Source organism: Heterodontus francisci, chromosome 15 (assembly GCF_036365525.1).
Source record: "Heterodontus francisci isolate sHetFra1 chromosome 15, sHetFra1.hap1, whole genome shotgun sequence".
Taxonomy (NCBI): domain Eukaryota; kingdom Metazoa; phylum Chordata; class Chondrichthyes; order Heterodontiformes; family Heterodontidae; genus Heterodontus; species Heterodontus francisci.
Genome location: NC_090385.1, coordinates 59,498,580 through 59,525,634, shown reverse-complemented (window position 1 = coordinate 59,525,634; position 27,055 = coordinate 59,498,580). Strand labels below are relative to the sequence as shown.

At 45.3% G+C, this 27,055-nt stretch overlaps 1 protein-coding gene across 1 annotated transcript in view; it reads left to right on the top strand.

The window, feature by feature from the left end:
• LOC137377684 (ATP-binding cassette sub-family C member 5-like) overlaps positions 1-27,055 on the top strand; it is a 269,211-nt gene that overhangs the window by 148,225 nt on the left and 93,931 nt on the right. The window contains exon 13 of the mRNA XM_068047603.1: positions 17,036-17,160. Within this exon, the coding sequence (XP_067903704.1) occupies positions 17,036-17,160 (125 nt within the window). The remainder of the gene's footprint in view (positions 1-17,035; positions 17,161-27,055) is intronic.

Sequence of the window (27,055 nt, the reverse complement as noted above, 5' to 3'; positions counted from 1 at the left end):
GGAGGGAAATATAGGGACGGATGTGGTAGGAATATGGGATTAGTGTAGGATTAGTATAAATGGGTGGTTAATGGTCGGCACAGACTCGGTGGGCAGAAGGGCCTGTTTCAGTGCTGTATCTCTAAATAAATAAATAAAGTGAGATAGTTTATAAATTAATTGAAACAACAGACAATGAGTACATGTTGTGGTTGGCTGTGAAGAATAAAATGTTCTTGACAATTTTTTTTATTCGTTCATGGGATGTGAGCATTGCTAGCAAGGCCAGCATTTATTTACCCACCTTTAATTGCCCTTGAGAAGGTAGCGGTGAACCGCTGCAGTCCATGTGGTGTAGGTGCACCCTAGAGTTCCAGGATTTTGACTCAGCGACAATGAAGGAACAGCAATATGGTTCCAAATCAGGATGGTGTGTGGCTTGGAGGGGAACTTGCAGGTGGTAGTTTTCCCATGCATCTGCTGCCCTTGTTCTTCCAGATGGTTGAGTTTGCAGGGTTGGAAGGTGCTGTTGAAAAAGCCTTAACAAATTCCTGCAGTGCATCTTCTGGGTGGTACAGACGGCTGTCACTGTCATGGAGTCATACAGCACAGAAACAGGCCCTTCAGCCCATCGTGTCTGTGCTGGCCATCAAGCACCTACCTATTCTAATCCCGTTTTCCAGCACTTGGCCAGTAGCCTTGTATGCTATGGCGTTTCAAGTGCTCATCTTTAGGGACTTTCAAAAGGCTTTTGGATAGGTATATGGATAAAGGAGAATGATGGGGTATAGATTAAATTGTCCTTGACAGAGGACAAAGGATCGGCACAACATTGTGGGCCGAAGGGCCTGTTCTGTGCTGTATGTTCTATGTTCTATGTTCTATCTAAATACTTCTTAAATGTTGTGATGTTCCTGCCTCTACCACCTCTTCAGGCAGTGCGTTCCAGATTCCAACCACCCCTCTGGGTGAAAACATTTTTCCTCAAATCCCCTCTAAATCTCCTACCCCTTACCTTAAATCTATGCCCCCTGGTTATTGATCCCTCTGCTAAGGGAAAAAGTTTCTTCCTATCTAATTTATCAATGCCCCTCATAATCTTGTATACCTCAATCATGTCCCCCCTCAGCCTTCTCTGCTCCAAGGAAAACAACCCTAGCCTTTTCAGTCTCTCTTCATAACTGAAATGCTCCAGCCCAGGCAACATCCTGGTGAATCTCCTCTGCACCCTCTCCAGTGCAATCACATCCTTCCTTTAATGTGGTGCCCAGAACTGTACACAGTACTCTAGCTGTGGCCTAACTAGCGTTTTATACTGCTCCATCATAACCTCCCTGCTTTTATATTCTATGCCTCGGCTAATAAAGGCAAGTATCCCATATGCCTTCCTAACCACCTTATCTACCTGTGCTGCTGCCTTCAGTGATCTATGGACAGAGTACACCAAGGTCCCTCTGACCTTCTGTACTTCCTAAGGTCCTACCATCCATTGTATATTCCCTTGCCTTGTTAGTCCTCCCAAAATGCACCTCCTCACACTTCTCAAGATTAAATTCCATTTGCCACAGCACCACCCATCTTACCAGCCCATCTATATCATCCTGTAATCTAAGGCTTGCCTCCTCACTATTTACGACACCACCAATTTTCATGTCATCCGCGAACTTGCTGATCATGCCTCCTATATTCACGTCTAAATCACTAATGTATGCTACAAACAGCAAGGGTCCCAGCACCGATACCTGTGGTACACCACTGGTCACAGGCTTCAACTCACAGAAACAACCCTTGACCATCACCCTTTGCCTCCTGCCACTAAGCCAATTTTGGATCCAATTTGCCAAATTGCCCTGTATCCCATGGGCTCTTACCTTCTTCACCAATCTCCCATGTGGGACCTTATCAAAAGCCTTACTGAAGTCCATGCAGACTACATCAACTGCTTTACCTTCATCTACACATCTAGTCACCTCCTCGAAAAATTCAATCAAGTTAGTTAGACACGATCTCCCCCTGACAAAGCCGTGCTGACTATCCCTGATTGTTTCCTGCCTCTCCAAGTGGAGATTATTCCTGTCCATCAGAATTTTTTCCAATAGTTTCCCAACCACTGATGTCACCGGCCTGTAATTACCTGGTTTATCCTTGCTACCCTTCTGAAATAATGGTACCACATTCGCTGTCCTCCAGTCCTCTGGTACCTCTCCAGTGGCCAGAGAGGATTTGAAAATTTGTGTCAGAGCCCCTGCTATCTCCTCCCTTGCCTCACATAACAGCCTGGGATACATCTCATCTGGGCCTTGGGATTTATCCACTTTTAAGACCGCTAAAACAGCTAATACTTCCTCCCTATCAGTATTAATATGTTCAAGTATATCACAATCCCCCTCCCTGATCTCTACACCTATATCGTCCTTCCCCATAGTCAACACAGATGAAAAGTCATCATTTAAAACCTCACCTATATCCTCCGGCCCCACACAGATTGCCACTTTGGTCCCTAATGGGCCCTACTGTTTTCCTGCTTATCCTCTTGCTCTTAATATGCCTTAGGATTTTCCTTTATCTTGCCCGCCAGTGCTTTTTCATGTCCCCTCTTCGCTCTCCTAATTACTTTTTTAAGTACCTCCCTACACTTTCTATACTCCTCTCGGGCCTCTGCTGTTTTCAGCGCTCTGAATCTGCCATAAGCCTCCTTTCTTTTTCCTGATGCAATCCTCTCTATCCCTTGACATCCAGGGTTCCCTGGACCTGTTGGTCCTACCCTTCACCTTAACGGATATGTGTTGGCTCTGAACTCTCACTAGTTCCTCTTTGGATGACTCCCACTGGTTTGATGGAGACTTTCCTACAAATAGCTGCTCCCAGTCCACTTTGACCAGATCCTGTTTTATCATACTGAAATCGGCCTTCCCCCAATTCAGTATCTTTATTTCCGGTCCGTCTTTGTCCTTTTCCATGACTACCTTAAATCTTACAGTTATGGTCACTATCCCCGAAATGCTCCCCCACTGACACTTCTACCACTTGTCTGGCTTCATTCCCTAGGATTAGGTCCAGTACTGCCCCTTCTCTTGTAGGACTTTCTACGTACTGGCTCAAAAAGCTCTTGTGTATGCATTTTAAGAATTCTGCCCCTTTAAGCCTTTTGCACTGAGACTATCCCAGTTGATATTAGGAAAGTTGAAATCCCCGACTATTATTACCCTATTATTTTTACACCTCTCTGACATTTGCTTACATATCTGTTCCTCTATCTCTCCCTGACTGTTTGGAGGCCTGGAGTACACGCCCAGCCAAGTGATTGCCCCCCTTTTGTTCTTAAGTTCTACCCATATGGCCTCATTTGAGGAACCTTCTAAGATATCATCCCTCCTTACTGCAGTAATTGACTCCTTGATCAACAATGCAATACCACCTCCTCTTTTATCTCCTCCCCTGTCACGCCTGAAGATTCTATACCCTGGAATATTGAGTTGCCAGTCCTGTCCCTCCCTCAACCATGTCTCTGTGATAGCAGTAATATCATAATCCCATGTGCTAGTCAATGCCCTCAATTCATCTGCCTTACCAGTAAGACTCCTTGCATTAAAATAATCCAGAGATTACAACCTTTGAGGTCCTGCTTTTTAATCTGCTACCTAGCTCCCTAAATTCTTGTTGCAGGACCTCATCCTCTTTCTACCAATGTCGTTGGTACCAATGTGTATCACGACCTCTGACGGCTCCCCCTCCCCCTTCAGAATGTCCTGCAGCAGCTCCGTGACATCCTTAACCCTAGCACCAGGGAGGCAACATACCATCCTGGAGTCTCGTTTGCGGCCACAGAAATGCCTATCTGACCCCCTTACGATAGAATCCCCTATCACTATAGCTCTCTTACTCCTTTTCCTCCTCTCCTGTGTGGCTGAGCCACCCGTGGTGCCACAGACTTGACTCTTGCTGAATTCCCCTGAGAAGCTATCTTCCCCAACAGTATCCAAAGTGGAAAATCTGTTTTTAAAAAAAGAAAATGGAGATGGACCCAGGGGACTCCTGCACTACCTGCCTAGTTCTTCTACTCTGCCTGCCTGCTGGCAGTGGAGGGAATGAATGTTTAAGGTGGTGGATGGGGTGCCGCTCAAGTGGGATGCTTTGTCCAAATGGTGTCAAGCTTCCTGAGCATTGTTAGAGCTGCACTCACCCAGGGAAGTGGAGAGTGTTACAACCTCATTGAGACTGTTAACATTAAAATACAAGATATGAAACCCCAGACCAATTTAAAGAATTATACAACGAGATTTCACATTTCAGGACTTTTACTATAACAGCTAAACTAAAAGAAATCCCCATTAACTAAATAATACTTTGTAAGTAGCTGATACCCCAGATTACAAAGAAAGATATTTTCTTTACTTATTAAAATACTTGAAAACCTCACACTACACTTATATGTTACAAAGTCCTTTTTGATGGCGAAATTCTTTGCGGTTAAAAGACCCAAACTCATCCCAGTTGCAATTGGTTGGATCTCCCAGACCTTTTCAAAAATCAAAGTCCCTCTTTGCTCATTTCTCCGAGCACTTCTGACCTGGATGTCCATGAGTAAGACGATTCCTGGTGATCCTGCTGGTCTCCTACTTCTCCACAAGCTTCACCTTTCAAAACAGGTTCACGTCTTCGCAATTTTTTGCTTTATCAGATTTCCGAGAGCAGGTGTCCACTCTTTCTCTCCCTTGAGGCTGAAACCACTGTTTGCCTTCCTTATAGCCAGCTGTCAGGCTACAACTGGTTGTTTCCCTTCGTACAGCCTGCCTTGAGGCCACAACCACTGGTTTCCTCACTTACAGCCTGTCTACCTTCAGAAAATCTGTTAAATTAATCTGGATTCAAAAGTCAACAGCTGTTCCAATATGCAAAGTCCAGAAGTCTGGTTTCATGGAGCCACCTGGTCCTTCTATTGTTTCCAGGTGTTAACAGCTGCTTGGTATATTTTGCATCTTCAGAATCACTAACTCCTTGCTTTTGATCCGAAAGTCTGGAAGGGCGAAACCTACTGCTGTTTAGGCGTTATACCTGCAATCCTTTTTTTCAAAATGTCTTTATCTGTCTTGTCCTTTAGCAGCATGGATATGAGGTCATCTGACCTTCTGGGCTCCATCTTAAACTTTTAAAATCACATTTTTAAAAACATAATCATGTTACAAGTCAAAGTCCATTGTTCATAACAGAGTATTCCATTACATTCTTGACTTGTGCCTTGTAGATGGTGGACAGGCTTTGGCGAATCAGGAGGTGGAGTTATTCGCTGCAGAATTCCCAGCCTCTGACCTGCTCTTGTAGCCAAAGTATTTATATGGCTAGTCCAGTTAAGTTTCTGGTCCATGGTAACCCCCACGATGCTGATGGTGGGGAATTCAGTGATGGTAATACTGTGGAAAGTCAAGAGGATATGGTTACATTCTCTCTTGTTTGAGAAGGTCATTGCCTATTACTTGTGTGGCATGAATGTTTCTTGCTACTTATCAACTCAAGTCTGAACGTTGTCCAGGTCTTGCTGCATGTGGGTATGGACTACTTCAGTATCTGAGGAGTTGTGGATGGTACTGAACACTGTGCAAGCATCAGCAAACATCCCCACTTCTCACCTTATAATGGAGGGAAGACCATTGAGGAAGCAACTGAAGATGGTTGGGCCTAGAACACTAGCCTGAAGAACTCTGGCAATGATGTCCTGGAGCTGAGATCATTGGCCAACAACCATAACCATCATCCTTTGTGCTAGGTATGACTCTAACCAGTGGAGAGTTTTCCCCTGATTCCCATTGACTTCAGTTTTGCTGGGGCTTGTTGATTTTTTTTCCTATTCTTTCATGGGTTGTGGGTGTCGCTGGCAAGGCCAGCATTTGTTGCCCATCCCTCATTGCCCTTGGGAAGGTGGTGGTGAGCTGCCTTGATGCAACAATCAATTAAATGCTGCATTGATGTCAAGGGCAGTCACTCTCATCTCACCTCTGAATTCAGCTCTGTTGTCCATGTTTGGAACAAGGCTGTAGTGAGGTCTGGAGCCAAATGGCCCGGGCGGAGCCCAAACTGAGCATCGGTGAGCAGTTTACTTCTGAGTAAGTGCTGCACAATAGCACTATCAATGACACTTTCCATTACTTTACTGATGATTGAAAGTAGACTGATGGTGCGGTAATTGGCTGATTTGGAATTTGTCCTGCTATTTATGGACAGGGCATGCCTGGGCAATTTTCCACATTGTAAGATAGATGCCTGTTTTGTAGTTGTACTGGAACAGCTTGGATAAGGACGCAGCTAGTTCTGCATCGTAAGTTCAGCACTGTAGCTGGGATGTTGGCAGGGCCCATAGCCTTTACAGTGCTCAGTGAGTTCAGCCGTTTCTTGATATCACATGGAGTGTATCGAATTGGCTGAAGACTGGCATCTGTGATGCTGGGGACCTTAGGAAGAGGCCCAGATGGATCATCCACTAGATGCTTCTGGTTTTAAATGTTTCAGTCTTGCCTTTTGCACTTACGTGCCGGGCACCCCCATCAGTGAGGATGGGGAGGTTTGTGGAGCCTCCTCTTCCAGTTAGTTGTTTAATTGTCCAGCACAATTCACGACTGGATGTGACGGGACTGCAGAGCTTTGATCTGATCTGTTGAGTGTGAGATCGCTTAGCTCTGTCTATCGCATGCTGCTTCTGCCATTTAGCATGCACGTAGTCCTCTGCTGTAACTTCACCAGGTTGGCACCTTATTTTTACGTAAGCCTGATGCTGCTCCTGGCATGCTCTCCTGCATTCCTCATTGAACTAGGGTTGGCCCCCTGGCTTAATGGTAAAGGTTGAGAGAGGGATGTGTTGGGCCTTGAGGTTACATATTGTGGTGGAATTTCTTCTGCTGCTGCTGATGGCCCGCAGCACCTCATGGATGCCCAGTTTTGAGCTGTTAGATCTGTTCAGAATCTATCCCATTTACCATAGTGATAGTGCCACACAACACAATGGAGGGTATCCTCACTGTGAAGATGGGACTTCTTCTCCACAGGACTCTGCAGTGATTACTCCTGCCAATATTGTCATGGACAGGTGCATCTGTGGCATGTCGATTGGTGAGAGCAAGGTCAGGTAGGTTTTTCCCTCTTGTTGGTTCTCTCGCCACCTGTTTGTCAGATATGTCCTTCAGCACTTATCCTATTCATTCAGTAGTGGTACTACCGTGTCACTCTTGGTGATGGACATTGAAGTCCCCCACTCAGAGTATATTCTGGGCCCTTGCTATGCTTAGTGCTTCTTCCAAGTGGTGTTCAGCATTCAGGAGTACTGGGGTTTGAGGTCAATCCTGTAGTTCATGATTATCATTACTGAAACTAACTTTTTATTGCAGATTGATTAATTCATTGAATTTAAATTCCCCCAACTGCCATGGTGGGATTTGAACTCATGTCTCTGAAGCATTAGTCTGGGCCCCTGGATTCCTAGTCCAGTAAATCTACAATTATGCTACCATTCTGTGTGTGAAAAAGTCCACATGGCTGCTTTGTTGATTCTGTTTGAACTTTTAAAGACTATCCATATTTGTCTTTTTCAGAAAAGTATTACGTACATGGAGTATTAACCTACTTTCCATCCAAAATACACTTGGTAATTTAGAAATTCACTTTTATCGCACTTAAAATCTTATTTTTCAAAATTATGCTTGGATTTTAAGCAACCACCTGATAGACTGATGTATGAAATGATCAAATGCTTTGCTAGTTTTCAAAGTGTTAATTTTGGCCAACTGCATTAAAAATTGAAGGTTATTCTGGCCTGGCAAGGACTGAGGTTTCTGTCATGTTTGAGCAAGAGCCCAGGAGGTTGTACCCAACAAGATCACAATAAAAGCTACTTCCTAATAAGCTCTAATTTAGAAAATGGCTTACAGGCCTATGTTGCATGAAAGCATATCAAGCTTAAGTCAAACTGAACGATGTTCATTTTAACAAAAAAGTCAACAAGTCATTAAAGTAGCATCATTATCATTCATAAATATTTAACAACTTTAGAATATCTCTAAGAAGTACCTGCTTTCAAACATGATAGTGGCTCAGAGATCCACAGAAGAGGTTATTGGGAATAATTTTAAATTGTCGCAGTATTGAATCAGCTTCCCATTATACACCTCTCCTGATTTTTCTTCCTATTTCCTTATGCATTTCAAAGTAATTCATCATATGTGCAGCTTTTAGATTTTTCAGGGAGACTTGCTAAGGTGCTATATAAATAGCTCTATTTATTTGTTCCTAAACCCTCAATGGCTTTGACTTCTAATCAGTAACCTAGTGAATATATGATCTGAAAATTCCCTGCTTCTGATAGTGATGCACTCAATTTTAACAAGAGGTTTGGTAGTTAAGCATGTTGGAACATAGTACGTGCTGGATGAAAAAAAAAATCCATCCAGTTTGCCATCTACCATCCTGGTAGTTGCCTGAAACAATGATAAGGGAATTGTTGACTAATCAAGGCACTCAATCTTTATCAATTAGTCTACAACAGAAATGGTACAAGGTGAACCCCAGTCGTGCAGAGCTTTAGGAACCATAGGTCCAAAGTCACCTTTTTCCTCCCATGTATGCTACACCTATCACATGTCATGTCTCAAATTACTCACATACTGTATCCCAAATGTTATTTTCTGCAAGAAATCTATTTAATTTGCATTTGAATGAATGAATACTAACTGCTCCCACCATCTGCCTGAGAAGCATGGTCCATAGATTGGCCACTTGCTCGTTGAAACAAGATTAGCCCAGTCACTCCCTCGACTGTTGAATTCGGTGATGGCTGATCTGTATCTTAACTCCATCTCCCTGCCTTAGTTCCTTAACCCTTAATACTCTTGCCTAACAAAAATATTTCACTTACTGAAATGTTGGGCTGGATTTTAAGTTCTTAATGTGTTGGGATTTGAAGTTGGAGGAGAGGCATTAGGTCAGATTCTGTAGCACACAGGAAACCTGGAAATAAGTGCAGCGTGTCTGTCAGTGGCATTTTAAATGCAGCCACTGCATTACTATATTATTTCTGAGTTTCATGGTCATTTAGTTGGAGCATGAGTCAGTTTCAACTCCACTATTTAAATGGACATCATGAAATTCGATGGATTCTGGAGTTGGGAGTAGAACACAAAGAAACAACGGAATGGAGTGACCACGTTCAAAGGCTGCGCCTCCTTTTAGTAACACCTCCTTGGATGTGATGCTGGGGCTGTAAGGGCCTGCAGCAAGATCGTATTCCCTGCAGGTGAGAGGAAGAAGGCTGCTAGTGAAACCAAGAAAGTGTGGCTGGAGGTAGCAGAGGAAATCTTTAGCATGAATGTGGTGCCACGCTCTTGGATTGAATGCCAAAACTGGTTTAATGACCTAAACAGGCTAGGAAAAGTGAGTATAGTGGTACATTCAACTGTATGTATCACCAACCCTCTCATTTTGTTTTCTCAAGCCTATTCCAGCACATCCTTCCTCATACCAATTTATCTTGCAAGTGCACCCATCCCTCTCTGTCTCTGCACTTCCTCGCATCTCCACCTGTCCATCCATCGTTGATAATCACTCTCATTTTAATATAAAGTTACACCTCTGCCCTCATAGTCGCCCTTAACAAATGCTTCCTATCCCCATTCAACACATACCACTACTCTCGCTCATAGGTCTCTTATTCTTGTACTTGTCAAAGAAAAGAGCACAAAACATCAGGGAGAGGCAGAGAACCAGAGGTGGCCCTCCAGTCATCTCACCACTGACTTGCAAAGGAGGAGACACTGGACATCAGCAGAGCCTCTGTGTCCTTCGCTGTTGGAGATGCAGAGATGGAGGCTTCCCAACTACCTGGTGACAGAAGTAAATATCAGACAGCCACATGGCATACAACATTCACTTAAGTTGATTTGATGTCAGCAGCAAGTGAAATATGATCATGTGCATAATGATCACTTAAAACATTCTTAGCTTGTCAATTCTAATTCATGGCTTTAATCTTCCATGGGCCATCAAACATCATGCAGGAGGATGGCACCATCTGCTGGGAGGAGCTCACTCACTGAGGGTGTACTGATCAGGAAGATCATGCACCAGGTCATATACTCACACTTCAGTGGGATCAGTAAGGAAGATAGTTAGGTTTTCACCTCAGGAGTTGCTCATCACAAGTGAGAAAGAGCAGATGGAGAAAACGGGGATGGCAGTGGAGAGTCCAGGTTTGAGGGTGCAAGACAATTCAAGCTCTGCTCAGCTGCATGCAGATGCCGAACCTCAGGGGCTGTCAATGAAGAACATACTTTGGAGCAGCAGCAAAGAATATGTAATGTACTATCCAGTGTCACAGCTGCACTCTGAGCACTTGCAGAAATTAGAGAAGTCTGTTTCAAACATGAACGGCATGATGTTGCATGCCTTTGCGATGATGTCTTCATCCATGGTAAGAGTGATCACCTGCATAGAGCTGCAGATGATACCCTACTCTTGGCCGCTCATTGTCCCATTGATCTGCAGCAAATTGCTCTCCAGCTGATTGCTAACAACAAAGTGAGGGTGGGCCATGAAAGGGGATATGGAAGTGGGGAGACAACTAAAAGCGCTTCCACTTCTCACCCACTGCTCTCCCGCCCTCAGTCAATAACCCACATGATACCTCATGTACAAATGGCTGAGTATGCCCCTGCACAGGTGCAGATGGAGTAATCTTTGGTGGGCCCTCATGGGCTCCAAAACCCAAAAGGACGTCAACCAAGGACACCTCAACTATCAGGGCAAGGATCTGAGCAGCCTGCTTCTACCTCTGCTGAAGCCACAGGGGTTGCAACAAGTAGAGCTGCTAGGAGGAGGAAGAGTAAAGGTTTGTGATGAGAACAGAAAGTGCCGGAAATACTCAGCAGGTCTGGTAGCATCTGTGTATAGAGAAACAGAGTTAATGTTTCAGGTCTGTGACCCTTCATCAGAACTGGTAAAAGTAAAAAATGTAACAGTCTTTGAGCAAGTGAAAGGGGGGAGGGGGAAAGTACAACAAGAAGAAAGGACTGTAATGGGACAGAGGTGGGAGAGGTTAAATGACAAATGCAAATGGAACAGAATGCAAATGGAGTGCTAACTAGCTGGAGCGAAAGACAAAGCATGAGTCCAGAGAGAGTGCTAATGGCAGAATAACGAACAGATCTGTATGAAAGCAAAAATATGAAAACTAAGTTTAAGACTAGCACATGGTTTTAAAAAAAACTAAATAATTAAAAAGAAGAAAACATGTCTATATATTAAAAAATATAAAAATAATAAATGAACAAAAAATAATGGGGCTTACGGTCTGAAATTATTGAACTCAATATTGAGTCCAGAAGGCTGTAGCATGCCTATTTGGAATATGAGGTGCTGTTCCTCAAGCTTGCGTTGATGATCACTGGAACACTGCAGCAGGCCAAGGACAGAAATGTGGGCATGGGAACAAGGTGGCGAATTAAAATGGCAAGCAACCGGAAGCTCGGGATCATGCTTGCAGACCGAACGGAGGTGTTCTGCAAAGCGGTCATCCAATCGGCATTTGGTATTCCCAGTGTAGAGGAGACCGCACTGTGAGCAGCGAATACAATATACTAAATTGAAAGAAGTAAAAATAAATCGCTGCTTCACCTGGAAGGAGTGTTTGGGGCCTTGCATGGTGAGGAGAGAGGAGGTAAAAGGGCACTGATTACACCCCCTACAGTTGCATGGGAAAATGCCGTGGGAAAGGGACGAGGTGTCAGGGATGATGGAGGAGTGGACCAGAGTGTCACGGAGGGAACAGTCCCTTTGGAATGCTGACAGGGGAGGGGGAAGATGTATTTGGTGGTGGCATCAAGCTGGAGCTGGCGGAAATGGCGAAGGATGATCCTTTGGATGTGGAGGCAGATGGGGTGGAAAGTGAGGACAAGAGGAACTCTGTTGCAGTTCTGGGAGGGAGGGGAAGGGGTGAGGGCAGAAGTGCGGGAAATAGGTCGGACACGGTCAAGGGCCCTGTCAACCACAGTGCGGGGGAATCTTTGGTTGAGCGAAAAGGAAGATGTATCAGAGGTGCTGTTGTGGAAGGTTGCATCATCAGTACAGATGCGTCAGAGATGGAGAAACTGGTAGAATGGAATGGATCCTTATAGGAAGCAGGGCGTGAGGAAATGTAGTTAAGGTAGCTGTGGGAGCCGGTGGGCTTATAATAAATACCAGTGGACAGCCTATCCCCAGAAATGGAGACCGAGAAGTCGAGGAAGGGAAGTTTTGGAGCTGGACCTTGTGAAGGTGAGAGAAGGGTGGAAATTGAAAGCAAAATTGATGAAGTTTTCCAGTTCAGGGCGAAAGCAGGAAGCGGCACAGATGCAATCATCAATGTACCAGAAAAGGAGTTGGGGAAGGATGCCTGAGTAGGACTGGAACAAGGAACTTTCAACATTCCCCACAAAAAGACAGGCATAACTAGGGCCCAAATAAAAGCAAAGTACTGCAGCTGCTGGAAATCTGATTTAAAAAAAAACAAAGTGCTGGAAATACTCAGTAGGTCAGGCAGCATCTTTGGAGAGAGAAATAGAGTTAACGTTTCAGGTCTGTGACCTTTCAGTATTTCCAGCATGTTCTGTTTTTTTAACTAGGTCCCATATGGGTACCCATCGCAACACCTTTTATTTGGAGGAAGTGAGTGGAGTTGAAGGAGAAGTTGTTCATTGTGAGAACAAGTTCAACCAGGCGGAGGAGGGTGGTGGTGGATAGGGACTGGTTGTTCCTTTGTTCAAGGAAGAAGTGGAGAGCCTTCAGACCATCCTGGTGCGGGATGGAATTGTAGAGAGATTGGACATCCATAGAAAAGAGGAGGTGGTTAGGGCCAGGAAACTGGAAACTGTTGAAATGACATAGCGCATCAGAAGAGTCACAGATGTAGGTGGGAAGAGACTGGACAAGGGGAAAAAGTAGAATCAAGATGGGAGGAAATAAGTTCAGTGCAGCAGGAACAGGCTGAAACGATGGGTCTACCGGGATAGTCCTGTTTTGTGGATTTTGGGAAGAAGATAGAAGTGGGCTGTTCGGGATTGTGAGGCTGAGATGGGAAGCTATGGAGGGACGATCTCCAGAGGAGATGAGGTTAGTGACATTCTTGGAGACAGTGGCTTGGTGGTGGCGTCATGGTCCGGGGGAGGTAGGAAGAAGTGTCTGAGAGTTGGTGCTCAGCCTCTTCAAGATAGAGGTCGATGCGCCTGACAACAACAGCATCATCCTTGTCAGCAGATTTGATCACAATGTTAGGGTTAGACCTGAAAAGTGCAGCAAGTTCAGAGAGGGAGAGATTAGAGTGAGGGAGGGGGCAGAGAAATTAAGATGGCTGATTTTTGAGCCAAATAAATATTATTTCTTTCCATGACTTTCCCAGTGTTCCCCATTTTTGGTTGCTCTTAGCAAGTGGGCTTTTCACTTGTGATGAATGGTAAGACAAAAATTGATGCCAAGCAGTGGGAGGCTGTGGAAGGGATGCTTTGATTTTGCAGAAGTGCTTTGTGTTGGGGGAATGGGTGGGTTGGTGGGGGTTGTGAATTGGCTTTTGCATGTACCTGCAAAGTGGTTGGACTGATGAAACCTGAGTGAACTGTGCAATAATGAGGGCATCCCAGACAGCAACGTGCACTGCTGCTGCCTTGATCGCATAACTTCCACCTTTTCCTCCACTACTTCCTCCTCCTGCTCGAATCATCTGAAGAGGCTCCTTCTGCAGGTGCAAACCTCATTGCTGTGCAAGGTGCAGCACACCATGATCATTCTGGTGACCCTAGCGGGCGCAAATTGAAGGACGCCTCCAGATCTGCCCAGGGACCTGAAGTGCATCTTCAGCCTGCCGGTGGTTTGCTCAATGACACATCTGGTTGTCATATGGTTTTCATTGTATTGCTCTTGGGTCTCGTTGGTTGAGGTCATCAGCCTAGTTTTGAGTGGTTATCCCTCGTCTCCAAGCAGCCAGCTGTTAAGTCTGCTTCAAGGGATTAGAAATTAGGGAGGTTGGGCTACCAGCGGACGAAAGCATCATGGCAGCTGCCTAGAAATCTTATGCACACCTGCATAAACTTCTTTTTGTGTTTGCACACCAGCTGCACTTCAATGGAATGGAAGCCCTTGGGGTTGATGAATACTCCTGGGTGACCTGTGGGTGCCATAAATTGCCACATGCCTGCAGTCAACGACACCATGCACCTGTGGGAAGCCAGCTGGAACCACAGACCTGAGTGCTTGCTCACTCTGATTGGCATCATCGATGGCAAAGTTGACATAAGTTACTGCCCTGGCAAACAAATCATCAGCCGTGTAATCCTTATTCATTTGTGGACCACCGACTGCAAGATCATGCAAATGTCTCTGGCAGAGCCCTGAAATGAGCCAGAGGCAAAGAAGCTGAGGGCTTTGGAGACAACCACTGGTAAATCAGGTCCAGTTGTCAGCAGGACATGTTCTTGTAGGCTTGAAATGTTTGCCACCATCTGACATGAGAACCTGAACTTTCTGAAACACTGATGTTCCAAAATGTCGAGGAAGCTTCTCTCTGCCTTTTGCAGTTATGACCTCCATCGAGCTGCACCTCTCTGCTGATTCCCTTCTCTCTTTTGGAGCGGCAGGTCTGTGAGGAGCAGGCAGTTCCTGCTGGTGCTCTTCCTGGTCATCTTGGTCCTCATAGAGTTATACTCTGAGGTCCAAAGTGAAATATCATAAGCGGCACCCGTGCTGATCTGATGGACCATATGTACAAACCTCTAAAGTTGTGAAAGTAACATCTTAGCACATGTACTGTGAACAAAGCCTTTCACACAATCAGGCGAGAAAGCAGCAGTGAGGTTTCAGTACTCATTGGCATATTTCCCTGTCATGTCTTCAGCTCCCTCGATTGCTGCTGAATTCTAGCTTTGCTTTCACTGGTGAGTTCCAGGAAGCTCGTGGACCAACCGTTAAGTTCCAAAAGCCATGTTAATATTGCTGTAATTGAGGAAATCTATTCAAATTGACAACCCGCCTCTCCCAAGGGGGTTCCTCATACACAGCCTAACGTGCTGCAGTTAAATGTGGAGGTAGATGCTTCCTGACGTATTAATTTCTGTGCTTTTAACCAGCCCTCTCCCCAACCTGCTCCCAATCCCACGCATTCCTGCAAGTTAAAACTTACCACCCCCGCCCCCCCCCCCCCCCCATTCCAAGTACAGACCATATCTTCTGATTCTTCTTTCTGGTCAAGGTGAAATAGCTTGTCATGGTCTACATTATCTAGTTCCTTTAGAACCCTAAAAAACATCAATCATATCACCTTTCAACCTTCTCCTTTCTAGTAAGAACATGCTCAATTGACATAATTGCTTCTAATCCAATCTCTCTATTTCGAGGGCAATGAGGAATGGGTGATAAATGCTGGCCTTGCCAGCAATGCCACATCCCATAAATGAATTTTACAAAATTACCCCCAATCATTCTGCTTGCTCTTTTCTGTATCCTTTCAGTAGCTAAAATCTCCTTTTTTGTGCTGTGGCAAACAGATCTTTACAAGGTGGTACATAATGAGGTACATATCCAGTGCATATCCTGTAAGATGTAATGCAAGATCAAAGAGAAAGAAAAACAACTGAAACACCAACCTCAATTTTAACTCCTGGGCAAGAATGTGGCAAAGTGAGCAGCTGGCCCATCTGGGAATAGTATCAGGGAGGCTTGGCTGATTTTAAAGGCTGCTTGCTGACTTCACAACAAAAACAGCCAGGAAGTTGGCTGCCCCACCGTCAAAATTGCGCAGCAGGAGGATGCTGCCAGGGAGCCAAGGGTATGGTCCCAGGAGGACAATCTCTGTCAAGGAAAGGGAAGATTCCAGAGTATAGGAGGCCCATGTTTTCCTAATGGGGCCCAGAGGAGCACTCCTGCTCCACCTGGCGCACACATGGAAACTTCAAAAAAACAAAATTCTTTAAACTTGCCTTGCTGGACCTTGTCTGATCCTGACTCCTGTTTTTGGCAGGTTTGGCCAAGTGGGGAAGCCAGCACTGCTCCCCCATTCAGGTCTTAGGTTAACTCGCAGATTGGGCCCTGCTGGCATCCAGAACCTGATGTGCATATTTAACGAAGATTCCATCGGCTTGGGGCAAGGAAATCCTTGCTGCCTGCAATGCAAAACTGCAATCAGCCTGATCGATGCAGGGAAGGAGTGGGTAAGTGCCCTGCTTTATTTTAACCCAAATGACCCACCCCACCCGCCTAGTTTCCTCCAATAAAAATACCAAAAAGCCATGACATAGCAGAGCATGTAAAAAATGCTACATCTCTACTTTAAAGCACACAAAAAAAATTGGATTTTTTAATACTCGTAATGGACGAATTGAGTCTAATTTTGAATCTTGTTTGACACAACCTTCTCTGCACTGATCTGCATTAGATAAATTGACTTGTTTTGTTTTCCTACCAGGGCTCTACCAATATCACACAGCAGCTGGGTTCTTAATACAAGCAAGCTACTCCCTGTTTGTAGGTATAGACAACTTTTTGTGGAAAAATAAGTGACATGAAAATGTTGTAAAAGTGCCTGATATAGGTCCTTAATTTCAGCCAGAGCATTATGTCTTGGGTGATAAGATCATTTTAAAGAAAGTTACTTGGGCTGTCGCTCTTTGTGTCCTTCGCCGATAGTGAATAAGTAGTAAATTTAAGTGGAAATTAATGTGCATGGACTCACTGACCATCAGTAATATTTTAGGTGACATGAGTTGTTATAGTTTTATTTCTTTTACTTTTTGAAGAAAACATGATGTACTAATATGTATTTTGTTTCACCTTATTGTTCCTTTTATCCTTATTTTCATTGGGTGACCTAGTGATTATAAGTGCCTATATTTTTAAAAGATTTATTCAAATTTCTTATTAAGTTCTTTTCATTGTCAGTGCAAGTTCACCAATAAGTCCATGCTAAATAATTTACAAATTGCAAAGATGAACTTTGAGTTCGCCTGCTTGTATGACTGCATTTGATTGACTGCGGTGTTTCTTTTATCCAATTTAGCTAATACTACTTGAAGGGACCGTTGCAGTGAGAGGCACTTTTGCTTATGTAGCCCAACAGGCATGGCTTCTTAACATATCTTTGCGCGATAATATCTTGTTTGGCAAAAATTATGAGGAAGAAAGGTAAGAGATCGCCATTTTTTGTGTTAATTGTGTCCTCACTGATGTTTTTCGGGATACAGTTCCCACAGGTGCCAGAGCCTGTTCACTATTTCAACCAGGCAGCCATCCTATATTTGTGAGCATTGACTATGAATGTTGGCAGGGTCTTTGATGCCTAAATTCCACAGACATGGATTTTTCCACTTCAATTCATTTTCAGATAGCGAGCTAAGGGTTTTCTGCAAAATGTGATTTCCTTGCTTCTTTTCAGCTCCACTGTCCACTTCCCACATCATCTCCAACACAGTGTGAACAGCATATGGATTTCTTTATCTCTAAGGCTCCCTTTGTCACTAACTCTCCTTTCTCTACTTCTATTCAACCCCCAGTTTCCAATCCACTCTTGTCCTGATCCCTTGTCACTCTACAGCTTCCCCCCCCACCCCCCCCACTCCATCCATGTCCTTTCCAAGCTCATTTCTTCCATGAGACCCACTTCCTGCTCCCTACCCTACTCAGCTCCTGACCACTCAACTTAATTTCTTGGCCCCAATTTTGTGCCTACAATTCGCTACACAGTAAGGTCACCCAGATCATGAAGTGAGTCAACCGGGGCTCCTCTTACACATTTACTGCAGCCAGATCAATAGGAGCAGAGGGATTTGTCTTTGATCGAGCACTGATATAAGGAAGACAATTTACCTTCGTGACTCTGACCCTTTCACAGAATTTTGTGCATTTGTCATGCTTATTTTAAATTCTTTTAACCGAACAGATCAGCAAATGGAATAGTTTTGCCATGGAGTCCTTTTATTCCAGAAAGAGAAGCCCACTGAAGGAAGATTTTGGGCCCTATATTCTTGTCAATTGCTGTTACTTAGCTTGGATTAGTTGGGAGCAGTCTTAACCTTGGTTCGGAAGGTTGTGGTCTTGAGTCTTTCAGAGTACAACATTGTAGTTGGTGCCATCCTCTATTTGGGATGTCCTGTCTTCCTCTTCAGGTGAATGTCCCATTCAAAATACAGACAGTATTTTGTTCAACATTCCTCTTCACAGTCCAATGTGATGTCATGGTAAAGTAAGTAGTGAGGTTTCCTGATGGAGCGAAGCTTATTCTGTTTTGCTTCAGAGTCAGTTAGGTTTTCACATCTGAGTTACGCTCCACGAATGTCTCATTTGTTCCATGAAGGCTGAAGGAAATGATTGTTTGCCCAGGATTTTTTTTTAAGGCAGCAGATATCTGATCCAACAGGGTGTCCTTCACTGAGAATCAAACACCAGTTAGAACCAGTTGCCTGTCCATATGAGACATTGTAGCACAATCCAGTAATTTAAGTGCTAGTACCAATCCAGGAATACCCAAATTGAATTTCATCAATATTTTATACAATCTGTTAAAATCCATGATATGTTCTTGCATGGAATGACTATCAGATTTCCAAAATCTATCAAATTCTGACCATGCTTCATAGGCATTTAACAGATCATCTTTCTTGTAGATTCTTCTAAGAACCCCAATAAAAGGTCCAAACCTTCATCACTATCCAACTTACGGGCATCCATCTCGCATAATACTCCTGATTTTACTTCTTGTCGGAAGCAACAATGTCAAGCCTATACCTTGCTTTCTCTTTGATAGGGACATAACCTGTGTCTACATAGCCACTTCATTCTTACACCAGTCAGATGGTATAGACTCCAAGAACATTGGAGTGTAACCATGCCCTGACAATTTACACTTGCTTTCTGCCATTTTCAACAATGGCCACAAAGATTTAAATTTTCTGTCTGAAATTTGTTCTTAGTTTCCAATCTTCACCTTTAGGCAACCATCCTCTGCTACTATGTATTACTCCAGAAAGCCAGGTGATGAAGGATAGAACTGGAGTCAATTTTTACACAGTTTTATAAGCTTTTGTTTACAGAGATAAACATTACAAACATGCACCTCATAACCTAGCCACCACAGTTTCAGTCTGTTCTTAAGTGCATGTGACTCCCCAGTTAATGCCCACCACCTGCATACAATTAAACATAATTCATATACACTTAACTGTGTCAATGCCACAACCTGAAGACGCAGGAAATACAATGGCTGAATTTTGTGCCCATGGCAGGGGTCCCATCGCCATGCCAGAAAGCTGGGGGCAACCTTGCCTCGGCCGTTCAGGGGACCCCCCCCCCCCTCACCGGCCACATTTTTCGGCACTCAGGCAATTAACTGCCTGGCGCTGGGGCTCCCATCCCTTAACCAGACATAAGCCCGCCTCCAAGAGCTACCAGCCAATCAGAGGTCTGGCAGCTCTTCAGTCTCAGCAGCACCACCAGGAGCGATGGTCACTGCTGAGACTGCAGCAGGCCCGGACCAGCCAGCATAGAGGAGACACTGGAATGAAGGTAAGTTTGTGGGGCTCACTGGGGCCAGTCAGGGGCGGGCGGGCGGTCAGTTGTGAAGGTGGGAGAGGTCTTTCTGAGTGAGTGGCCCTTTTTTTTTTCATTCATTCATGGGATGTGGACGTTGCTGGCCAGGCCAGCATTTATTGCCCATCCCTAATTGCCCTTGAGAAGGTAGTGGTGAGCTGCCTTCTTGAACCGCTGCAGTCCATGTGGGGTAGGTACACCCATAGTGCTGTTAGGAAGGGAGTTCCAGGATTTTGACCCAGTGACAGTGAAGGAAAGGCGATATTGTTCCAAGTCAGGATGGTGTGTGACTTGGAGGGGAACTTGCAGGTGGTGATGTTCCCATGCGTCTGCTGCCCTTGTCCTTCTAGGTAGTAGAGGTCATGTGTTTGGAAGGTGCTGTCTAAGGAGCCTTGGTGCGTTGCTGCAGTGCATCTTGTAGATGATACACACTGCTGCCACTGTGCGTCGGTGGTGGAGGAAGTGAATGTTTGTAGATGGGGTGCCAATCAAGCGGGCTGCTTTGTTCTGGATGGTGTCGAGCTTCTTGAGTGTTGTTGGAGCTGCACCCGTCCAGGCAAGTGGAGAGTATTCCATCACACTCCTGACTTGTGCCTTGTAGATGGTGGATACGCTTTGGAAGTCAGGAGGTGAGTTACTCGCTGCAGGATTCCTAGCCTCTGACCTGCTCTTGTAGCCACAGTATTTATTTGGCTACTCCAGTTGAGTTTCTGGTCAATAATAGCCCCTAGGATGTTGATAGTGGGGGATTCAGCGATGGTAATGCCATTGAATGTCAAGGGAAGATGGTTAGATTCTCTCTTGTTGGAGATGGTCATTGCCTGGCACTTGTGTGGCGCGAATGTTACTTGCCACTTATCAGCCCAAGCCTGGATATTGTCCAAGTCTTGCTGCATTTCTACATGGACTGCTTCAGTATCTGAGGAGTCATGAATCGTGCTGAACATTGTGCAATCATCAGCAAACATCCTCACTTCTGACCTTATAATTGAAGGAAGGTCATTGATGAAGCAGATGAAGATGGTTGGGCCTAGGACACTCCCTGAGGAACTCCTGCAGTGATGTCCTGGAGCTCAGATGATTGACCTCCAACAACCACAACCATCTTCCTTTGCGCAAGGTATGACTCCAACCACCTGAGGGTTTCCCCCCTGATTCCCATTGATCTCAGTTTTGCGTGGGCTCCTTGATGCCATACTCGGTCAAATGCTGCCTTGATGTCAAGGGCAGTCACTCTCACCTCTCTTCTGGAGTTCAGCTCTTTTGTCCATGTTTGAACCAAGGCTGTAATGAGGTCAGGAGCTGAGTGGCCCTTGCGCCAGGGGGGCTGTCAGTGGGCCACAGGATGCCAAATCAGGTGGCTGCTAGGGCTATCCACCCCAAACCTACAGGGAGGCTACCAGCCTTTATGTGGCAGAGGGTCCCCCCACACCACCACCCCGCACCCCTGCCCCTCCCCCGCCGCTTGCACAATACCAGCGGTAGTGGAAAGAGGCCCTTAATTGGCCACTTAATTCTCCACCCCGGTAAAATTCCATGGCGTCGAGAAGGCAATGGGCATTCCATCCCAACGGCTTGCCCTTGCCATTTTACGCCCCCCCACATTTTCCACCTCCACCTCCTCGCCTGTCCCTGGAGATCTGGTAAAATTCAGCCCAATGATTCTTTTATTAATCTAGCATTCCCACAAATGTAGTTGTTAAGAATGCAGCAGTCATAAGCTGGGCCGATTGTTTACTGTAAATAAACGTGCTGCTTTCTTCCTTGAGTGAAACTGTCAGGAAATTGGCAGCTGGAGTCTCTTGATCATGAAATTTATTACAGATGGAAAACTTCTTGTTTTGAACTATATTTATTAAGGCTTACTTGGATAAATTCATTGTGTGCTCACGGTGGGGAGTCACAGCTGAAGTGAATGCAAGTTGGAGACTCAATGCTACAGTGTTTTAGGCATTCTTCATTTCACGGACCTTTTAAGAATGCGACTCCAGGATGGTATATTGCCTCCCTGCTGCCAGGGTCAAGGATATCACTGAACGGTTGCAGGACATTCTGAGGGGGAAGGTTGAAAAGCCAGAGGTCGTGGTCCATTTCAGTACCAATGACATAGGCAGAAAGAGGCATAAGATCCTGAAGGCAGAGTTTAGGGAGCTAGGAGAGAGATTGAAAAGCAGGACCTCAATGAAAAGTACAGGAGGACATGCCAGGAACAGCACCAATCTTACCTAAAAATGACGTGTCAGTCTGATGAAGCTGCAACACAAGACTATTTGCATGCCAAACAGCAGAAGCAGCATGTGTTAGACAGGGCTAAGCGATCTCACAACCAATGGATCAGATCTAAGCTCTGCAATCCGGCCACATCCAGTTGTGAATGGTGCTGTACAATTAAACAACTAACAGGAGCAGGAGGCTCCACAAATATCCCCATCCTCAATGATCGGGGAGCCCAGCCAATCAGTGCAAAAGATAAGGCTGAAGCATTTGCATCCATCTTCAGCCAGAAGTGCTAAATGGATGATCCATCTCATCCTCCTCTTGAGGTCCCCAGCATCACAGATGTCAGTCTTCAGCGAATCTGATACACTCCACATGATATCAAGAAATGGCTAAAGGCACTGGATACTGCAAAGGTTATAGGCCCTGACAACATTCCGGCAATAGTACTGAACACTTTTACTCCAGAACGAGCCGTGCCTCTAGCCAGCTGTTCCAGTACATCTACAACACTGGCATCTACCTGGCAATGTCGAAAATTGCCCAGGTATGTCCTGTACACCTAAAGCAGGACAAATCCAATCCGGCCAATTACAGCCCTATCAGTCTACTCTCAGTCATCGTCGACAGTGCTATCAAGTGGCACTTGCACAGCAATTACCTGCCTACTGATACTCAGTTTGGTTTCTGCCAAGGTCACTTACCTCCTGACCTCATCACAGCCTTTGTCCAAACATGAACAAAAGAGCTGAACTCCAGAGGTGAGGTTAGAGTGATTGCCTTTAGTATCAAGGCAGCATTTGACCGAGTATGGCATCAAGGAACCCGAGCAAAACTGGATTCATTGGGAACTAGAGGGAAAACTCTCCCCTGTTTGGAGTCATACCTAGCACAAAGGAAGATAGTTGTGGTTGTTGGCGGTAAATCATCTCGGCTCCAGGGCATCACTGCAAGAGTTCCTCAGGGTAGTATTCTAGGCCCAACCATCTTCAGCTGCTTCATCAATGATCTTCCCTCCATCATAAGGTCAGAAGTGGGGATGTTTGCTGATGATTGCACAATGTTCAGCATCATTCGTGAGTCCTCAGATAATGAAGCAGCCTTTGTCCAGATGCAGCAAGACCTGGACAACATCCAAGCTTGGGCTAATAAGTGGCAATTAACTTTTGCGCCACGCAAGTGCCAGGCAATGACCATCTCAAATAAGAGGGAATCTAACCATCTCCCCTTGATATTCAATGGCATTACCATTGCTGAATTTCTGACTATCAACATCCTGGGGGGTTACCATTGACCAGAAACTGAACTGGACCAGCCACATAAATACTGTGGCTACAAGAGCATGTCGGGCTGGGAGTTCTGAGGCGAGTAACTCACCTCCTGACTCCCCAAAGCCTGTCCACCATCTATAAGGCACAAGTCAGGAGTGTGATGGAATAGTCTCCACTTGCCTGGATGGGTGCAGCTCCAACAACACTGAAGAAGCTCAACACCATCCAGGACAAAGCAGTTTGCTTGATTGGCATCCCTTCCACCACCTTCAACGTTCACTCCCTTCACCACTGACACACAATGGTAGCAGTGTGTACCATCTACCAGATGTACTGCAGCAATTCACCAAGGCTCCTTTGACAGCACTTTCCAAACCCGCGACCTCTACTACCTAGAAGGACAAGGACAGCAGATCCATGGGAACACCACCACCTGCAAGCTCCCTCCAAGCCACACACCATCCTGACTTGGAACTATATTGCCGTTCCTTCACTGTTAGTGGGTCAAAATCCTGGAACTCCCTTCCTAACAGCACTGTGGGTGTACCTACACCCCAAGGACTGCAGCGGTTCAAGAAGGCAGCTCACTACCACCTTCTCTAGGGCAATTAGGGATGGACAGTAAATGCTGGCCTAGCCAGCGACACCCACATCCCATGAATGTGTAAAAAAGAGATCTCCAGATTACTCCTGGTGCCACATTCCAGTGAGTACCAAAATAGGAAGAGAGAGCTTATAAATACCTGGCTGGAGAGATGGTGCAGGAGGGAGTGCATTAGATTCCTGAGGCATTGGGACCATTCTGGGGGAGGTGGGACCTGTACAAGCCGGATGAGTTGCAGCTCAACAGGACTGGGACCAATATCCTTGCATGGGTTTTTGCTCATGCTGTTGTGTGGGTTTAAAATAAGTTGGCAGGGGGATGGGAACCTGAGAGTAGATTCAGAAGTGAGATAAGAAAAGTTGCAAGTATGAAATAAAAACAAGAAATGCTGGACTCAGCAGGTCTGGCAGCATCTGTGGAGAGAGAAACACAGTTAATGTTTCAGGTCAGTGACCCTTCATCAGAACTGGCAGATTATTAGAAATGTAAAAGATTTTAAGCAAGTAAAGCGGGGGTGGAGCAAGCGATAACAAAAGGGAAGGTGTTGATAGGACAGAGGGTCACAGAGAATAACTGACCAGAAGGTCATGGAACAAAGGCGAGATGAGATGCTGTTCCTCAACAAAAACAAAGAACAAAGAAAATTACAGCACAGGAACAGGCCCTTCGGCCCTCCAAGCCTGCGCCGATCCAGATCCTCTATCTAAACATGTCGCCTATTTTCTAAGGGTCTGTATCTCTTTACTTCCTGCCCATTCATGTATCTGTCTAGATACATCTTAAAAGACGCTATCGTGCCCGCGTCTACCACCTCCGCTGGCAACGCGTTCCAGGCACCCACCACCCTCTGTGTAAAGAACCTTCCACGCATATCCTTCCTAAACTTTTCCCCTCTCACTTTGAACTCGTGACCCCTAGTAATTGAATCCCTCACTCTGGGAAAGAGCTTCTTGCTATCCAACCTGTCTATACCTGTCATTATTTTGTACACCTCAATCAGGTCCCCCCTCAACCTCCGTCTTTCTAATGAAAATAATCCTAATCTACTCAACCTCTCTTCATAGCTAGCGCCCTCCATACCAGGCAACATCCTGGTGAACCTCCTCTGCACCCTCTCCAAAGCATCTACATCCTTTTGGTAATGTGGCGACCAGAACTGCACGCAGTATTCCAAATGTGGCCGAACCAAAGTCCTATACAACTGTAACATGACCTGCCAACTCTTGTACTCAATACCCCGTCCGATGAAGGAAAGCATGCCGTATGCCTTCTTGACCACTCTATTGACCTGCGTTGCCACCTTCAGGGAACAATGGACCTGAACACCCAAATCTCTCTGTACATCAATTTTCCCCAGGACTTTTCCATTTACTGTATAGTTCACTCTTGAATTGGATCTTCCAAAATGCATCACCTGATTTGCCCTGATTGAACTCCATCTGCCATTTCTCTGCCCAACTCTCCAGTCTATCTATATTCTGCTGTATTTTCTTACAGTCCCCTTCACTATCTGGTACTCCACCAATCTTAGTGTCGTCTGCAAATTTGCTAATCAGACCACCTATACTTTCCTCCAAATCATTTATGTATATCACAAACAACAGTGGTCCCAGCACGGATCCCTGTGGAACACCACTGGTCACACATCTCCATTTTGAGAAACTCCCTTCCACTGCTACTCTCTGTCTCCTGTTGCCCAGCCAGTTCTTTATCCATCTAGCGAGTACACCTTGGACCCCATGCGCCTTCACTTTCTCCATCAGCCTACCATGGGGAACCTTATCAAACGCCTTACTGAAGTCCATGTATATGACATCTACAGCCCTTCCCTCATCAATCAAAAGCTGGCGTTGATGTTCGTTGGAACACTGCAGCAATCCTAGGACAGAGATGTGAGAATGAGAGCAGTGGGGGGTGTTAAAATGACCAGCAACCGGAAGCTCGGGGTCATGCTTACGGACTGAGTGGAAGTGTTCTGCAAAGTGGTCACCCAATCTGCGTTTGGTCTCCCCAGTGTAGAGGAGACCACATTGTGAGCTGCGAATACAGTATACTAAATTGAAAGAAGTATAAGTACCAACTCTACCAACTAGAAGGACAAGGGCAGCAAATACATGGGAACACCACCACCGGCAAGTTCCCCTCCAAGTCACACACCATCCTGATGCCCACATCCCATGAATGAATAAAAAAAAAGTAAATTGCTGCTTCACATGAAAGGACTATTTGGGGCCTTGGATAGTGAGGAGAGAGGGGGTAAATGGGCAGGTATTACCCCTCCTGCTATTGCAGGGGAAGGTGACGTGGGAAGGGGACGAGGTGGTGGGGGCAATGGAGGAGTGGACGAGGGTGTTGCAGAGGGAATGATCCGTTCGGAATGCTGACGGGAAGGGAAGAGAAGATGCGTTTGGTAGTGGCATCACGCTGGATGTGGTGGAGGATGATCCTTTGGATGTGGAGGCTGATGGGGTGGAAAGTGAGGACAAGGGGAACCCTGTCGCGGTTCTGGGAGGGAGGGGAAGGGGTGAGGGTAGAGGTGCGTGAAATGGGCCGGACACGGTTGAGGGCCCTGTCACCCACTCAGACATGGCTGAAAGAAGGCAGGAATGACAGCTCAACATTCCTGTTTACAGGGTTTTCATACAAGATAGAGAGGGGGATAAAAATAGAGGGGGAGTTTGCAATATTGATCCAAAAAAAATTATAGCTGTGAGGAGGGACGCTGTGGTAAAAAGATCATCAAATGAGGCCATATGGGTTGAACTGAACAACAAAAAAGGAGCAATCACACTATTGGGAGTATACTATAGACTCCCAAACTGTCAGGGGGAGATACAAATATGTAGGCAAATCCCTGAGAAGTGCAAAAAACAAAGGACTGTAATTGTGGGGGATTTCAACTACCCTAATATTAACTGGGATAGAATTAGTGTGAAAGGTACAGATGGAGCAGAATTTTTAAAATGCATTCAGGAGAACTTTTTTAGCCAGTACGTAGCAAGCCCAACAAGAGAGGGAGCAATTCTGGACTTAGTTTTAGGGAAAGAAGCTGGGCCAGGTGGAAGGGGTATCAGTTGGGGAGCACGTGGAAGTGATTATGATTCAGTTAGATTTAGTGTAGGTGTAGAAAAGGATAAAGATAGACCAAGAATAAAACTTGTCAATTGGGGAACAGCTCATTTTTCTAAGCTGAGATATAATTTAGCTTAAGTGGACTGGAAACAGCTACTTGAAGGTAAATCAGTATGTGACGGAAATCACACATGCCAAATGGAAAAATATTAATTTCATCGTATGAAACACTGCTTGAGAACTTTTTACTGGACTTTACAAACAACTTTTTTAAAAAAAGAACTGAACAGTGAAAAAATGGCCACCCACATTTGCATCTTGAGAAGATAAA